Raw genomic sequence first — 18,878 nt, 5'->3', positions numbered from 1 at the left:
AGTATGTTGAGTCAAAACTACTGTTTTGTTGAGCCTTTGGTCTGGATTACATAGACATTGTTTGTTTTGTTTTGTTAAAAATCTATCCCACCTTTCCCAAAAAAAGCCCAGTTTCCTTCTCTTTGGTGCTTTGATCATTTTGCTTGTGCTGCTGACTGCACTTAATCCGCTGCTCCAATTTCTGTTGCTTATTTAGTTGTCCCGCTGTTGTGTTCTCCTGTGTATATAATTTTCTCCTTCAACTGCATTATTTGGGTGTGTTTCACCCAAATCCCCCAGGGCTGCAATAGGAAGGAAAGCCCTTGACTGTGTTTGCAAACGCACCTCTTCTTGTTCTGGCATGGTGCCACTGTGTTGAGGTTCTTAGCGGTCAGGAAACAGGAAAAGAGCACTTATTCCTGCTTCCTGAGCACTAAGACCTCGGGCGCAATAGCAGTATACCTGAAGGAGAAGAGGCATGTCTCTGATGTAAGTCAAAGGCAAAAGAAAGGGGCTGGCAGGTCAGCTGAAGTGGTTTTGCAGGCCAGACGTGGCCCGAGGTTCCATGGGACCGCTAGCCCTGAAGTGAGTCGTGGCAACTTGCCACTGTCAGGAGCAATGCCCCAATGCCTTCTACATGCACTGCATCAGGAAGATTTGGGGTATCACAAGGCAGTGTGTTCAAAGTGTGTTCTCCCAAGCGCACATTCCCAGCATGTTCGCACTCCTGTCTCAGAGACGTCTACACTTGCTTGGTCCTGTCCACAGAATGGAAGATGGCAGGCTCCCCAAGGAAGTGCTCTTTGGAGAGCTGGCTTCTGTCACCAGGCCCATTGGCAGACCAACTCTGCGTTACAAAGATGTCTGTGAGCGTGACAAAAAAAAAACCCACCATGTGCAGATGACAGCAGTGCCTGGAGATAGACAGTCAAGCTCTGTATCCACAGCAGTGACCAGAAGAGAAATGACCGCTGGGAGGAGCGCAGAGAGGTGAAATGCCGTGGTGCATCTGCAGCAGGACAACTGGACGCTTTCACCTGCCCAAGCTGCAACAAAACATGTCTCACCTGTATCAGTCTCTACAGCCACAGCAGGCACCGAAACCTTGCAACAGCTTGACCTCACCCCCCAGAGGCACACTGTTGCATTGTGTCCTGAGACAGGCGGATGCCAACAACATTTGAAGGCACTCAAATGTAGCCTGCAAAATATAATTATAAACTCCAGAAGCAGACAATGCGAGGGATCTCTGCCAGAGATCCTGGGGAGCTGTGGCCAGTCAGAATAAACAATCCTGGACTAGCCTTTTACTCTCTCAACCATGCCTGCCTCCCTCTCTAGGAGACCCAGATGCCAATGAAAACATGACTCCTGGGCTTTACCAGTTCTGTTGAGGGGACAACTGTACCCCAGCCACAATCACAACTACTCCAGGACTTCAAAGATAGCTGTGAAACCACTCTGGTCTTCAGCTGGTGGGTTGCTGTTCTATAGAGGTAGGAAACCTGTGGCTCTGTTTTTAATCCTATTCCTTGTAGTTTTACCATGTCATGGGAAATCCATCTTCATGCCCAGGCTAAATACATACAGACAAGGATGGCTCAATTGCTGTGAAGGCATAGATAGGATTACGGTGCACTGCAAAATTAGGAAACCAATGAGAAGACTGTATTGAGAGTAATAAGAAACATAGTCCATCATAATTAGGAAAAGCAGTGGTGAATGTTAGGCTAACATGTTCCCCTCTGATTTTTGCTTATCCTTCATGTGTGAAGGGAAGAGAGTAGCCCAGGTTGAGAAAACTCCTACTTCATGGCAACCCACTGTTTCCCATTTGCAACAAATGAGGGTTTGTGCAAACCAGAGTTTGCTCTCAAACCTGGATCCCAAACCATATTTGAAGGAAGGGGGTGGGGGAGCCCAGACCTCACCACTGTTAATTCTTGCAATGATAAACGATGGTTTGCCTAAACATCTGATTGCATTGAATGCCAAAATGTTCTGAAGCCCATGATATAATTGGAACCGCATATATTAAAACACATTAATAAAAAAACAGTGGTGCGTATTGCATTGACCAACTGAGAGAGCAGTGCACTACAGAAGTGAGTGCCAATTTTGGTTCAGCAAACAGATTTTCGAAGAAAACCCACTCCTTGGGGCTAATATAATGGAACCGATTCCATCCTATGGGCTTTTGCACATTGCTAATGGTAACACGTAGCTTAATCTGATTGTGTTTGCTGTAAGAAACTCAATCTAACAAGCTCCGTTTTGTCATATTAAAAATAAACCGATGAAACAATTTGTCAAACCCCTAAGGCAAAATGTTCATGAAGCCACTAAGGATTTCGGAGAACTTCTTTTGATCAAATGACCTTTTGCTGGCAATTAATCCTAAAGTAAATAAAATGGTGGTAGAGTTAGAGAGCCAAAGTGATCAGCTAGTGCACAGAGCTGCTGTTTAATTATTATTATTTTTGCACAGATCAGGCAACATAACCCATCCGTGACCTTTAAAATGACTCTTAAGCAGATCTTGCCTGTCGTTCCAAATTGCTCGGTCAGCTGGTGATGTGGATGTGATGTTCACAAGGGACCAGGAGCAGACCATCAAAATTGACACCAACTCTCTTGACAGGAATAGCTCCATCTTCATGTTCCAGGAACCTGAGAGGACTACGTTACGTGCAAGGCAAGTTATATTACCAAATCCAAACAAACGAAATAAATGGATAGCATTTACTAACCAGTCATTGCCCTAAGTTCACTGCATTTCAACATCAGTTTATGACTCAGCATCCCCCCAAGTCCTCATGAAACTTCCTCAACATTTGTGCGAATTTATCCCTATATAGACATTTTGTACGCAACTTTTTCCTAGTATACTCATCTCTGCAAAGCAGTGCTCCCTAATAGCATGTATTTCTGAATGTTATTTTCAGAAATAAATGCATTTTAATATGCTGTACAAAATGTTGAGGTTTTACATGAATCCCACCCTTATGGTACAATGTATTTCTGTACTTGCTTCTTCTTTTTAATGTAAATCATTAGTCTCTTAGGTCTAATGTAAATCTTTTAGATCTCAACGATGAATAAACTGAATTAATACTGATTCGTTTATTTATTAAATTTGTATACAGCCCTTCATCCATAGGTCTCAAGGTGGTTCACGACATAAAAATACAAGATAAGAACACAAAGTACATAATAAAAACTGTACCATAATAAATATTGAGGTTAATAAATAAAACTAATAATATCCAGTGCTTCTTTTTTAAAAAAATAAATAAATACGAAGTTGTTACAATAAGTGCCCACTGCATAATGTTGAGTACCCCTAGAGAAAAAGTACTGATAATATCCCCCATATTGGGAGAAGACTAGAGCAGAGCAGTAATGTTGAACAAAGCAGCCTTAATTTGTGCATACTGAATGGGTCTGATGCCAGCTAAGGCTACCTGCTCATTCTCAGTGCTGCCAGGCTCTTGGAAGTCCTTTGGAGTCACCATTCTTACTCTGATGGGCCATCAGGTAGAGATGGAAATATAACTTCTCTCGAGGTGGATAACTTCCAGTAAATGAGCGAACTCCGTCATGACAAGCCGATTATGGAAACTGGAAAAGAACAGGGCGTGGAAAAGGGGAGGGGAGCTATATTTTGCTTGGCTTTTTCAGAATAAAACTGTAATCCAGAGCAGATTTACTTTTTTTTTTTTTGGTGGGGGGAGTAAGTTCCATTGAATTCCATGGTGTGATTTGTAAACTTTTTTAAGGATTCAACTGCCAAAAGGGGAAGCAATGGGGGGGGATGAGAGTTGCAAGATTTTTTTTTTTAAAGACCAGAATTTGCTCTACCATGGGGCTGAATTAACAATTGGGTTAAGTATGCTGCTGGTTAACAGGTTTTTCTATGGCTGCTGGGCTTCTGCTGAATGCTTTAGAGCAATAAGGATCAAACTACATGTTGCCTCATGTACCTGCTTTAAAACACACCACCCCTTCTCTCTTTTTCCTTTTCTTATTCTGCAAAAAAAATATATATAGAAGCAAAAATATGGTTCTGCACCATCAAGTACAAACTGATATTCCGTCTTCTCCTAACCCTGTAGCCTCAATGTGGCCTCAATCTGGGTTTAAGGATAGAACGGGAAGTAGGTACCAAGGCAAATGATACAGGCAAAATGAAATATGGCAATAGTTCTACTGATTTCAGAGAGATGAAACCCTTAACTCTCCCAGGGGGGTCTGTGGCCTTCATCCAGCTGTGCACTTTTTGGAGCAAAAATCAGCAATTGCGCAAAACATCTGTTCAGCAGGGAAGGGTCAGCAAAGGAAACTGAATCCAACCTGTACCCCCCATTCCTTTTTCCAGAACAGCTTCTTGATGCTACTAGAGCAGTCCTCTTGGTATCTGGCTCTGGGTACAGTTTCTCACAGAGTTAGGAATATGCATGCAAAGTGGCTCTCACAAGTGTATGGGGCATCAAAATGCTGACCTTTGGCCGTTTACTTGCTTCTGTACTACATTGTATGCAAGAGGGGTGGGGAGGTTCCTGAAATATGAACTGGTTCTGTGTTTCATTAAATCAAATACTAAACAAGATAATCTGTGATTGAATCTCCCGCCTCTGTAATTTTCTCTTGAGAAGCAGTCAATGTGGGGAGGGGAGTTGGGGGTGTTTGTGTATGAGAGAAAGAAGAGGGGGAAGAGTCGGTTTGGGATTGCAGTGCTTGGGAGGGGAGGTTAACTTCTTAGAAAATGCCCAAGCTGCCCATTTTCCCCATTGAGGAAGTTTAAAAAGAAAATCCTAAAATGCAGCAAATCCAGTTGTTGATCTCCAGTGCCTCATTGGGTTTAGTCCTGATGCACACAACTGGGTGGCATTGTGTAATAATGACCCTATCTAAAGCCTGCAGAAAACGATGGCATTCAGAAGTGTGATGGTTACAAAATGGTTATTAAGTCCTTCCCTTCTGTTGCATTTGCCAGAAGTCTAAAGGGGGTGAATAATACCAACTGCTCATTTAATGCTGTGTGTATCCATGTTTCCTCTTCCCACCCACCCACCCAGCCCTTCTGCCTATCTAGTCAAGAGTTCCTTTGACAATCTGAGAGAGTGCTGCTCCCTACAGCACTCGCTTAAATTTTTAACAGATGGCCTGTAATAAGTAAATTGAAAAGTGCAAATAAGGTTAAAACAATTTTTCGTTATTGAATATCATTAACTTCAAGGCTGCCCACTTTAAAATGCTAATTAAGCCTCACTTTCCCTTTCGCGGGGTCCTGGTGAAGACAAATGGCTGTGGAGTAAATTAATCTTGTTTGCAAAGGACCGGCCCAGGAGAAAAATCTGATGAATAGATCTTCATCCCCACCCCCCAAGGTTATGCAAAGCATTTTTGAAATTTTCCACAGCGTGCAGCAGCTCCTGCTAATTAATTTCTTTCGCAAAACTATGAAAGAGGGTCAACAAGAGCATTGCAGACTGAGGCACATGGGTTAAACAGCAAAATGAACCCCTCACCCACCCCTTGCTCTTGAACGACGTCAGGACCAGGAATTACGTTGCCAGCTAGCGCAATCTAAAGGCAGAGTCTCCCTTGGATGGCCTTCAGGAGATTCGCTGTCCAAGAAGCAGGCTACGACTTCATTTCAAGAAAGCTGGCTCCAGTTCAGTGCTGGTCTCTTTATAGTCACAAAGGAGGGGAAACACTTTGATGGAGGCACCTGGCTGAACTCAAGAAGATCCCCATGTCCATCTAAGGAAGGGGATTTGGGGAACCCCTTTTGGGCCGAGGGCCACATTTCCCTGGTGGAAAGCTCTTGACACTTGCATTTCAATAATGGGCAGGGACAGACCCACACAGTCACAAACCCTCAACAGAGGGAGATGGGCACCCACAATCACTCATGTGCGCTGCACTTTCCAGTGGAAACAGAGGTGCATTTAATCCTGAGTGACTCCGATCGTGTTTAACCTTCCGCATTCTGCATGGATGCTTTTCTTATGAAGATGGATACCCAACACCTTTCCTCTGTCCCCACAATTCTAGCAGAAGAATGTAAATGATGTTAATACACGACTGAAGTGCAAGCTCTGGATTGCAGGCGTTTAAAACCGTAAACTTCAAAAGGCTGTTGCATTCTGCAAACTGTGTGCACACATGCATGGTTTGCTTTTTGCATATTTGCAAGGAACACCAGACTGCCTCTCTGCTGAGACATTCCGGACTCTGCTTGTGGCAGATCATCTTGCAGAGGACGGAACTGTGCTTGCATGCTTTGAACATCATCAAAGCCTTCCCCCCTCTCAACTGATGTCCACTGGGGCAGAAGTCCAGGGGCATTGTGGCCCTTACTTTATGGTCTGTTGGGAAACTTGCAGCCTCATGTGTCCATGGAGTCCATTTCAAAGCAGGTCGCCCCTGGTTGGGTCTGAAAAAAATCTAAGCCAGTAAGAATGTTCACTGGGTCAATAGCGAAAGAGGCACTTTCTGCAAGGATGCTGTATTGATCTGTGTAAACTCAATTATGTTTCTAAAGGAAAGAACTGTAAGCAAAAGGAATGAAGCATCCAGATCTCCTGAGCCAACAGGCATTCTCTGGGCCAAACTAGGCAGAAGGTGTGGGAAATCTGTGAATAGGATCCCAATGGTTTGTGTTTGTTTTTTCTTAGCTCGAAGAAGCACCAGGAGGTGGGAGTGTGACTTGGATTGGAGACATGGTTTGGGCAGCAAGAGGCTGAATACCTTTACCATAGGTCATCCTCCCAAGCCAAATCAAATTCCCCACCATTGAATGGTACCTCTATGTTGTGGGATGTAACATCAATAAAGCAGTCAAATACAACATTTCCTGCTTGCCTAGAGTGGATACACAGGGGAATGTTGCTCCAGCCAGGAGGACTTCCTGTCACACCTGGTCTGGAGCACCCTCCCCCCGCATGTGACCAGGTAGATGGGCGTGACCCTGGCAGACCCTATAAAAGGGCTGGTCTCACAGCCATCTTCCCTTTTTTCGCCTTATCCCATCTTGCTGCCTTTTGCTATGTGCTGGCTCTCAGCCAGGAGCACATGGGATCATCCCTCACAAAGGATGAACTCACACTTTTCTCTGTAACTGTAACCACAAGCTAAAGCTTGCCTTCAGGACCATACTGTGAACTGAATGTAAGTAAACCTTATCATTACTTTTAAAAGAAGACTGTTGTGTCATTAACATTTACCATGAACAATCCAATCTGGACAAGCCAGACTGGATTGCTTAACTCAAATGGTTCTAACGAGGTAGGATAATATTTAATCAATATATCCTCTCCTACTATCCACAACATTCCCACAAATGTTAATCAGGAAAACTCAACGGAGGGAAGGATTACTGCCCCTTCCCTCTTTACCGGGGGAGCCAGATGTTGTTGGACTCGGTGTACAGCAGCAGTGAAAAAGGTGAATCATTAGGAAAGGAATTGAAAATAAAATTCCCAGCATTATAATCTATGGTGTAAACTGTGGTAGCCTCACCTCAAAAAGGATTCAGAAGAGCTCAAACAAGTTTAGAAGAGGGCTACCAAAATGATAAAGCAGCTGGAGCAATTCCCCTCCCCCATGAGGAAAATTTGCAATTTTCAGGGCTCTATAGAGAAAAAGTGAGTAAGAGGAGACATGAAAGAGCTGTATAAAATTATGCATGGAGTGAAGAAAGTGGATAGAGAAGAGCTTTTGTCTGTCTCTCATAAGACTAGTCAGGTTGATGGGAGTTGCAGTCCAACAATTCTCAGAAGGTGACAGGTTCTCCACTCATGGACCAGAAACAACTGAACCACAAAACCACAGCAATATTAATGCCCTGGGAGAATGATGATGGCATCAAAAAGATGACCCTGTTGGTACCCTGGCAACAGTACTCCACAAATCGGGGGCTTGCTCTGAAAAAGCTTGCTCTAGATTTAAGTACAGAGCAGGCGCAACAAACCAGAACCCTCAAGATACTATAGGCTATAATTCCAATCAGCCCCAGCCAGCATATTTAATGGTCAGGGATGCACAACACTGGCTACCTCTGGGTCAGAGGAATCAAACATTGCCTTAGGTTGTCAGTTGCTTAGGTGGAAAGGCAATTGCATAATGCTTATACAGAAAATAACAGTGCAATGTTACAGGCAACGATCCTTATTGTGAGATGTCACAATTGTCCCCAAAAGCAGCCTGAATTTTGGATTGCACAGATGAATTATCCAAAATACATGTTGCTCCTCCACATGCTCATACATGGAATCTGCAGCAAAGATGCACAGCCTTTTGAGCCACGGAACCACAGCTACCTTCTTGAAGGAATCTCACCTGGCCAAGCTGCAGGATGGGGGCTTGCGGGCACAATCTTAGGCGTCTAGGAGAGTCCCAACTAAATCAAGGAGCAAAGCATGACTGACAGAACGCTATGCAGAGGCAGAGATCAAAGGCAGTGGGGGTGAAATGCATGCCACCCTCAACGGATGCCCATCGTAAACTGCAGGCGCCCTGTGCTATATACAGGCTTAGTAGGGTGTCACCTGGCCAGTGAAAAATATACTGTGCCCAGATTATGACCAGCTGCTTTTTGACAACCTATGCTTATTCCTCCTGTCCATTGCTGGCCTCGAGCCTAACCCTCAAGAGTAATGGCTTGCAGTGGCGTTGCTTTTTAAGCACCTCCTATATCCGCCACGCACATCCACACATAAGCACACACCAAAAATAGTTAAACTGAAGAGGATTCAGCAGAGATCAAATTAGGTGTTGTTGGATCAATGGTGTCTTTTAAAGCACGAACACTGGGGTCGGTAGCTTCAGTTTGTCAGCACTTTGAAAGCAAATCCCTTCAGAAAGCGCCAACTGGTTTGTTTCCATTTCCATGATAAAAGGGCTTTAGGCAGCAAAGAAAATAATTTTTCATTGTGTCAAGCTTATTGGAGAATCAATAAACGTTTTGCAGATGGATTAGAGGTAGGTCCCAGGGACCCTCGTGATGTTAAAGGGAAAGGCTGCAGCTGTAGGCTGTCTAAGTCAACGCTTTGCATTCAAGATCCAGAAAACTAGAACTGGGAGAAAGGAGAGGCGAAGCGTGCGACTGAAAGGATGTTAACAGGCAGAAAACGTATTCAAGAACCGCCACGTGAGTTGAAAGCTTTTTCAGAGATTCAAGGGAGAGTCTAGTTCCTTGAATCCCACCTCCACACGATACTCCAGGCACACTTAGGTTTTTGTCCAAATTCTCAGAGAGTGGAAGTTTCACATTTTCATAGCAAGGTTGAGAAAAGACTAGGCAGAGGTATAGGAGGGATGCTGCCAGATGGAGTAGACAATTCCAGGCTAGAAAGATCTTTGGTTTGACTCTTAATAGAAAGAAGCTCCTAATAGCTTAGTAAATGACTCACAGTACACACATTGCATGCGTAAGTTCCCAGGGTCAATTCCTAGCACTGCCAATTAAAAAGGAACTCCCGTGACAAGGCTGCAAGAGAATCCTGTCTCAGACCCAAGAGCCAAGATCTTGTTGGATTACAATTCCTATCATCTCTCCCAATGCATTACATTGGGGAGAAATTGCTTGCAAAAATATGTATGCTAGGGGGGAAATGGTGCTGGAGGAGACTCTTGAGAGTCCCATGGACTGCAAGAAGATCAAACCTATCCATCCTTAAAGAAATCAGCCATGAGTGCTCACTGGAAGGGCAGATCCTGAAGTTGAGGCTCCAGTACTTTGGCCACCTCATGAGAAGAGAAGACTCCCTAGAAAAGACCCTGATGTTGGGAAAGATGGAGGGCACAAGGAGAAGGGGACGACAGAGGATGAGATGGTTGGACAGTGTTTTCAAAGCTACTAACATGGTTTGGCCAAACTGCGAGAGGCAGTGAAGGATAGGTGTGCCTGGCGTGCTCTGGTCCATGGGGTCACGAAGAGTCGGACACGACTGAACGACTGAACAACAACAAAGGGGGAAAATTGCATAAAACTCTTGTGCATATTAGAAGTATGCACAAAAAACACTGGAAAATATCCGTGAGGATTTTAAAAGATATTCCAAACCTTTAAAAGACAAAACATTTATTCAAAAGTTACAATACATTTTCAATCAATATATCCCCTCCACAGACACCTCTGTGATGATGGTGGTATTAAAATATCCTAGAGACCAACTAAGTTTGTTCTTGGTATGAACTTTCGTTGGTCTCTAAGGTGCTACTGGAAGAATTTTTTTTTATTTTTTATTTTGTTTTGACTATGGCAGACCAACACGGCTACCTACCTGTAACTTAAAATATCCTGTTCTTCTTCCATAAAAGAGAAAAAGGGTGACCAGATCGTGTCAAAGGTATCTGATGCCTAAATGTGGCAAGCTACACTTAAGGTTGGGGGGGGGGGCTGAATGGATATCCCTAGTTATCTTAGGGTTGTCCCATGTCTGGATTTTCCTGGATTAGGGCAACCCTAAGTTAGCAGGCCATATGAATTGGACACAAGGAACCACCCTGTGCCTCATAACCCAACACTAATTACTTGCCTCTTCACATAAGGTTTGCTTGCTTGCTTGTTTCTTTAGGGGATGGGAGATGCCTCACCTGGGTTTTGTGATTATTTCTAAATATTAAAACACGCACACACATACGCCTGGCTTTCATTTTCTTCACAAAGAATGATGAGAAAACCTAGATGCTATGTAACTCAAAGAGGGGGAGGTTTGTCCATTCCTAGTGCTGGGTTAGATGAACTAATCATTTGGCCAAGTTAAATGTTGCCTTGCAGTAAACCCCCCCCCCCCATCCCATCCCAAAAGTGTAAGGCGATATAACTTTTCATATATTTGAAAAAATAAAAAATTCCTTCCAGTAGCACCTTAGAGACCAACTGAGTTTGTTCTTGGTATGCGCTTTCGTGTGCATGCACACTTCTTCAGATATGGTATCTGAAGCAGCGTGCATGCACACGAAAGCTCATACGAAGAACAATCTTAGTTGGTCTCTAAGGTGCTACTGGAAGGAATTTTTTTATTTTGTTTTGACTATGGCAGACCAACACGGCTACCTACCTGTAACATCATATATAAGTTGATGATAATAAGGCAGAAACCTCTACCATAAAAGCTGTGCAACTATTGCAGTTTATTACCTGCCAAATAAAACAAGCAAAGCTAAAGGTGTTCTTCCTTGGAAGGAAAGAGAAAGGCCATTTAGAATCAGTCTTTAGGAGAGGGGCAGAGCTGGCTCTTAAGTTTCCGTGGGGCAAGTTCATGCCTCACCTCTCTACACCCCTTTGAAGCTGGGAAACACATGGCAGAGAGGGAATGGTGGAGTGGCCTTTAATCCAGAATTTCCTCTTTCTCCCTTCTCCATTCCTGAGCTGGCCTCTAACCTCGGCCCAGCTCCCAAGACTCATGTTCTGGTTCCTGCTATGAATTCTGCATCAGAAATAACCAAATATTGCACACGGAACGAATGGTGCAAATCAAATTTATTGTTTGCATTTATTTTGCACATGCAATTCAAATTTAAGTCATTTCTCCTTTTTTATTTGTGTTGAAAAGGGGAATATAGAAAGGAAACGCTACATGAAGCTGTGCAGGACTTTACAACCCAGCGTCGTAACCCATGAAACATCTACCCAGCTCCAAGCTGGTTAATGAGGGTATAGCTACAATACAGGGTTACTTTTGCCCATAGAATTGAATTCTTTGAAAGGGATGTGTGAATCCAAAATTCTCAGTGATCTCTTACAAAAATTAAATAAGATTTCTAGGTTCTTTTTGGGTAAAAACATGGTAACTAACTGGTAGAGTAAGCCATCAGCTTTCATTTAGCACTGCCCAAATGTTTGTCCGAAGCTACAAACTTTGAAAAAAGTGCAGGTATCCTCAGAGTCCCGGACTTCAGGCTTTCAAGGTGAAGCAGCAGGCTTGCTTTTGCTTTTCCCGTTTAAAGAGGTTTTAGATTGATTTTTTTGGTTCTCTCATATGATGTTCCTTTGGCCTATTCAGTACCTCCTGCTCGAGTTCCTTATATCGTTTAAGCAAAGGCTGGTAAACCTAAAACAAAAGAGAAAGATTACACTTTAAAGGGGGGCATTAAAAATAACCCCATAACCAAAGAAATCAATCTAGTACAAAAGTCCGGGGCTGTTTATGTGCGACTACCATTCTTTGAGTGACCTGTGCGTTCGCACATCCGGGCTCTGTGGTAGACGGTAGTTAAACTGAGGTAAACAGTGGCAATGAGAGATTAAATTCTAGGCCTTACTGGCAAATTTAATATGAGCAAATGACCAGGTCCGGATGACATCCACACGAGACTTTCTTAAGCAACTCAAATGCGAAATTGATGAGCTTCTAACAAAACTATGTAACTTGACTCCGAGATCAGCTTCCATATCTGATGACTGGAAAGTAGCTAATGTAACACCAATTTTTACAAGGGGACCCAGGAAATTACAGGCTAGTTAGCTTAAAATATTATCAAGGAAAACTGCTAGAAAGCATTGCCAAGCATGTAGAAGAAGTAGTCTTGCAAGGGTTAAGTCTTCTCTACCTTCCCCACCAAAAGACTCTTGAGTAAGCTTAGCAATCATGAGAAGGATTTATTACCTGCCCTTTACCATGAGGTCCCCAAGTGGGTTATGGCTGGCAGCTGAGAAGGAAGGAGGGGTGGGCAGAATTGTCCTCCATCATCATCTTCAAACAGAAATTCAACAGTGAGAGAAATTTACGTTTTTGCCAGATGATGCTGGAGGACATACCTAGCATGTGGGGTAAATCAGAGCAGGAAGTCCCTAGGCTCCACTCTACTGCAGCAGAATCTTTTGCAGAACCATCCTAACAAACACTGTGTCACGGGAAGAAAACATACAGAGTTCGAATTGCTTTGTGGATGCCCACAAAGTACTGCTTCACATATGTCCAGGAATGAAGCAGTGCCTCTTATTAGCTGCAAAGCCCCCAAGGTGGCCGGTTGCTCAGTGCCTCCGAGTCAAAGATACACATAGGAAATGGAAACGAAAACAATAAATAGAGAGCTCCTCCAAAGGAGAGCCAGAAAAATAAAATAAGAGATCTTTAAAACTCCAAAACCCAGTGTAGCTAATATTGCAGGTCTCTTCTCACATCTAGCATATGTCATTTTTATTCCTGAGAACATAAAGGGCTGAAGGGGGGGGCAGGAAAAAACTACTGCCTGTGAACGGGGGGTGGAGGTGAGAATAGGAGTTTACCTTTGCATATAGCCTACAAAGGATTTTTCCAAAGCACCACTTTACATGAATGAAACCCACATCACCAGGTCTGAAAACCCTCCTTTCTAATGTTATCACAAGCAGTAAAACAATCCAGTAAGTTGGCAGCTTCAGGGAACAGGTTCTTAAACTGCTGTTTAAGAAGGTAAACTGGCAACTACAAGGGCTTGGAGGCTTCTCCTCCTCTTAATAAGCCAATATAGAAAGAAGCATCTTCTTGTCCTTGATTCCATAAAAAAACCCAGCTCATAATAGCATTTATCTAATATTTAAAGCACACACTTTTATCTACTACCGTGTGCAGGCCTTAGTCAAGTTACACATATTGTACAGAAAAACTAAGGTCCACTGAAGGTGTGTATACCAGGAGTTCCTTAAGCCAATGAATTGAAAACCTTTATAAAAGAGAAGGAATTGTGCATTTTCAAGGGCTACAGTTGAAGCCTCATGAAACTTGAATAAAAGACAAGTCCATCTTTCAGTTTCATCCACCATTTCTAGGGGAACCCTTAAAATTCATCATGGACTCATGAGGCGATTATTTTATTTGTTTTAAAGTATAGCTATTAAGGAGAGCAAACTGCCCTTTTAAGTGCTTCCCCATATATGTATTACAAGGTCTTCTGGGTGAGTAGGGGGGGACCTTTTGCAAACACATGAAAAAATTCCTGACGGAATTTGTATCTACTAATTTATTTGACTGTGTCCCTCTGGAAGAGCCAACAAACTTTTTTGTCCCTGCCCTTGGGAATGCTCCCCTGACCTTTCAGACCTTGGAGAGGAGTCAGCTTTCTAAAAGGAAAAAAAAATCTGATCCTCAAATTCCAGCACCTTCTGGAAAAAGAGGGGGAAACTCCTCAGCTAGTGAACTGCTCTCACATATCTGCCCAGATTGCCTAATCTTGCTGTCTTTTCTGAGGAGAAAAGTGTCTCGTATTCCACAGAAACAAGCCTCGAACTTATTATTATTATTATTCGTTTCATTTCTAGACTGCTGTATATTTTTTAAGGGGGGGGGGGGGGAACTGACAGCAATTTACAGCCTACGCTAAAATATCAAACAAAACAATCCAGAATCAAAAATTACAGATGAAAGTCAAATACAAAGTATATATTTGCAATGTAATTATCAGGGAACAAAAAAAATGTTATCTTAAAAGATTTCAAAACAGAACATGATGAAGAAGGTCAAGTGCAGAATGCACACTTAAAACAGCATTTTAAGATTCCTCACCAAACATCTCACCCTTTATGTTTCTGAGGGGGGCGAGAACTGACACAGGTGTCCTTGAGATTGACAAGGCTTGCAGTTCACCACAACCTGACGTATGCCTATCTGCAATGATAACATATCCATAGCTCCACTCCTTGACCTTAAACCCCTGGCATTTCAGGGCTGGAAAACATGGCAACCTGTAAAAACTTTTGCATCACAGTCCAAGGTAACACAATCTCCCAAAAAACTGATTAGCAACCTTTTCTCCAGCTGACAACCTTGTGGGCAAAGGGACCTAACATCAGCCATCACAGCAGAAACACAGGAAACTAGAGGCTGATTTAAACTTATTTGGGAAAAGCCTACTGAGCCTTCCAAGCATTATTATTGAAATGAGAGCTAAGGCTGCAAAATCCGCCTGGCCTTTGCCAAGCAGGCAGAGAAAACTTCAGGTGTGAAAAGGCTGCCTTGAGAAACTGCAGACCCCAACTCTGAAAACTCACAGCAGAAGCAGCCTAAGGTTCCTGCATAAGCCAGCGGATCAAGCACTGGGCTTCCCTTGAAATCTCAGTTCTGAAGGAGGAAAAGTATACGATCCCTGTGACCCATGTGTTTGGGGTGAATAATAAAAGAATCAGCTGGGTGTCTGGGTTCAAAATGTGGGCTTTAACAGTCTCTCCAGCAGGAGAGAGCCCCGAGTAGCAGAGTTCATACTCACAAAGTCAAGCAGAACAGTGAAGCATTAGGAATGTAGGCTGTTAAGCCTTTTGTCCCACTTAGTCCACTTGCAAAGCAGACCACACACTGTTAAGTACATTTAAAATGCTTTACTTACTAAATCCAAAGGTCTGATTCATTGTCCCATACAGCAGCAAGGAGAACACAGGTAGATTACTCCTGGGTGCAAAATACACAATATAGTTTCCAACATGTGGTCTGAACCTGCAGCAAGTTCAGATACATCCATCCTGGGTGATTACATGGTGAGAAGAGGGGGGGAACAGGAAGAGAAGGTTTTAATTGATTTCTCATAAAAGAAGAGGGGGCATGGCCCAGCTGAGTCTAGGAATCAAGCTCTATTCTCTTAACCCCTTCATGCACCAACTAGGACTCATGTTTGACTGCAAGTTCAATTACAAGTTTGCTTGCGTAGCCTCCGTCTACCAAGCTGTAATGTCTCAGCTGCAGGCCCTCTGCTATAAAATGCGAGACTAACTGGCTGGGCTTTTGTAGGGATAGATGAGATGGATTGTAACGTATTTCGTGCATTTAAAAAGGCTATAAAATGGCTCTTTAATAGCTACATTTTAATGATATACTCGGCCGGTTTCTATGGAGATTGTGGTGGTGGCCAGAAAAGGGTGCTTCACTTTAATATCATTCTAGTATTCATCAGCCACTTACTTCAGGGATAAATCTTAAAATCACAAAAGGATTTCTAGCTAACCACATGACCAGGGCTGAGCACAAGCAATTGGGGAACCTTTGGTGAAAAAGTATGTCCGTCATGTCAAAAGTAAGAGTTTCTGAAGCACCTAGGCCTGCAGCTCCTTTCTAACCCACCTGGTTCTGCAATTTGTAAAACAGTTATGGCCAGTTTGAGGCACACTGTGGTTTTAGAAAAACAAACAACCCATTGCCCAGGTAGCCTAATTTCAACAGCAAGAAAAGCTGCAACCTGCAACCTGCGTAAATTATGCAAATAAAGTATATCCTCATACTTTCACGCCGGGGGGGGGGGGGCTCTTTGCTAGTTATAGGGAAAGGAGAGGTGCCCATAGCCGCTCTGCATAGTTGCATCAGAGGGCAAGCAAGAAAGAGATACTCCTCCATCAACTGGGCCAGGGATCGGGGAAACCTTTCTTTAGCATGGCATTCTCTTCTGGGGAACCTGCCAAGGGTTTTATGCCAGTAGAGGGTGGAGTCAGGGGCAAAAGTGAGTGGAAAAAGAAATACCAATTTTAGCTCTGCACAATACAGTCGTACCTTGGGTTATGTATGCTCCGGGTTGTGTACATTTTGGGTTACGAACTCCGGTAACCCGGAAGCACAACCCAACGTGTGCGTGATTTGCGCATGCGCAGAGCGTATTTTGCAGTTTTTTGGGGGTTTTCGGTCTGCGCATGTGCAGAACGAATTGTTCGGGTTACGTCCTTTTCGGGTTACGTACTGTAACCCAGAACGGATTAAGTACATAACCTGGGGTACCACTGTACCCTAGTTTATATTCTCATTGCTACCTGGGGGCCCATCAGAGTGAGAAGAATGACTCCAAAGGACTTCAAAGAAACTACGGCAGCACTGAGGATGAGCTGACATCAGAGTCATCAGGGGTTCACAAATTACAGCTGCTTTGCTGAATATCACTGCTTTGCTCTTGTCTTCTCCCCATATGAGGGATGTTGTCAGTGCTTTTTTTCTGGGGGTACTCAAGGCTACGCAGTACCAGCACATTTTTTCAAGAAGAAAAGCACCGGTTAAAAGCATGGCACTTGCTGTAACAACTTCATGGTGAGTACCGGCACCTCTTTTTCTTGAAGAAAAGCGTTGCCGACATCCATCTCTATTCTCCATTCGGGGCAAGCAAGGTGCAGTATTAGAGCTCAAGGACACATTCCCTGTTATCAACAATTAGCAATAGTCCAAAGTTGGAAACAATCTATAGAAATCCTCATTGAAATCTGGTTAAATAATATTTGGAATGCGGCTCTATCTCACCACAGAAGGGTAATTAAAGGCAGTTCAAGGATAGATACTTTTGGTGAGACTTGGCTTCCTTTCTTTGCCTTTATAAATAGAGGCAGAAGGTACTTTCATTCCACCCTTAACACAAGAATCTCTGTGGAGAGGCTACTTGAAATGATAATGCATAAATAAACATAGTGCTTGTGTGCTATGTACTGCATGTGGAACTTGATAAGAATGTACCACTGAACGAGTTACTGTAGTTATATGCTGTTCTTATATTTATATGGAGAAAAAGAAAAAATACTGGGGAGAAAGGACACATTCCAGCCAGGCAAAAACACTGGGGGGGGGGGAGGAGGATGACCAGTGAATGGTGTGGCCTGGGGAGAATTTCAAGGTCTGCATTCAATCCTTGGGCCTGAAGTTCCCCACTCTTGGTCTAGGCCAAGACCAAGTGCCAACTGGTTCATCGGCCTCCTAGCCTTGTCTCTACCAGTGCCCATTGCTCCACCTGGTTATTATGCAAGTTTCATGTGAATTATAGAACAAATAGACATGATAGAAAAGGAATAAGGGATGAGGAGGGAAGAGGACAACCCACAGATTCATTGGTTGTCCTCTTCACCCCTCTTCCCTTTTTCCTTTCCTATCATGTCTATTTGTTTCGAAGCCATTATGGCAAGAACCCATCCAGTCTAGTTTCTGTACAGCGCTAATGAGCATCTTGGTGTAACTAAACATGCACACCCAAGCAAGGTGGTGGGCTTATTTCCTGTCCTCAAGGATAGAGAAAAGTGTGGAGGTAGACTCATGTGGAGCTTAAACCTCAGAGGATGAGGATGCTTGGCAAAAAAAAAAAAAAGGTAAGGGTTGCAAACCTCTGGCCTGCACCAGGAATTACTGCTGCATCCTTATAGCACAGCACAGCATCTTGTTTTCCTTGAATATATATGTTGGAGCAAGCAAACTACCGAACAAGCACTTATGGCTGTATTAGGGGCATCAATATGTCAGGCAAAAATAGCTCTTTTATTTACTGAAATATCTATAGTCAAGCCTCACTAATTCTCACTTTGATTATCTGCAACCCTGATAAAGCCTGCTTGCTTTGTGCCAACTGAGATTTAATAGCACGGCCCTGTATTGGCTGAAAGCGGCTGTGCTACTGAGATAGCAAGCGCCGTATTCCTTTCCCAGCGTGAATAATATTATTATTGTTTTTACAAATTAAAAAAAGAGAGAGAGAAGAAACCATACTACCTTTATATACAGGCGTGTTCCAGAGCATAGTGGTGAACACACTGCTCTAAATTAAAAGTGTCAAAAGAAACGAACGGCTACATTTAAGGCTACAGTGCTTTTGACTGTTTTATTGGACTTGAATGCTTAACTTGCTAATTTGCAAAATTCAAGCATCTGCTGCAATGGGTCTCCCAGCCATTAGCATGAATAACTGATGTTTGGCTGTTGTTTTATACCCATGTGAACGTGGAGGGAAAATTAAACCGATCCCTCTTTCTTTGTTTCTATTAATTTTCTGTGAAATTCAGCTCCTTGGGCCTCTCTGTTACTGTAAATATGGGATATAAAATAAAGAAACTTTTGCAACCCATCTTGGACTCTTAAAATGCAGCACACTGTCTGACGAAGAGGCTGTGTAATTTGAAAGCTGGCTTTCCTCCTCCTGGAATTGTTCCCATTCAACAATCAAGGCTGGTTAGGGTTGCCAGA

At 43.2% G+C, this 18,878-nt stretch overlaps 1 protein-coding gene across 2 annotated transcripts in view; it reads right to left on the bottom strand.

The window, feature by feature from the left end:
* Positions 1–11,456: 11,456 nt before the first annotated feature.
* Positions 11,457–18,878, bottom strand: part of XYLB (xylulokinase) — a 105,626-nt gene continuing 98,204 nt past the window's right edge. The window contains exons 18-19 of one of the 2 annotated variants that reach the window (XR_004427646.1): positions 15,295–15,427; positions 11,996–12,044 (exon numbers count right to left, since the gene is read on the bottom strand). Coding sequence is in view for 1 of the 2 variants with exons in the window: in XM_033165116.1 (XP_033021007.1) it covers positions 11,946–12,044 (99 nt within the window). In the remaining variant the exon portion in view is untranslated. Of the gene's footprint in view, positions 12,045–15,294; positions 15,428–18,878 lie in introns of both variants that reach the window. The other variant, XM_033165116.1, reaches the window with a different exon arrangement.

This window comes from Lacerta agilis, chromosome 12 (assembly GCF_009819535.1).
Source record: "Lacerta agilis isolate rLacAgi1 chromosome 12, rLacAgi1.pri, whole genome shotgun sequence".
Lineage (NCBI taxonomy): Eukaryota > Metazoa > Chordata > Lepidosauria > Squamata > Lacertidae > Lacerta > Lacerta agilis.
This window is presented reverse-complemented; position numbering and strand designations above follow the sequence as displayed.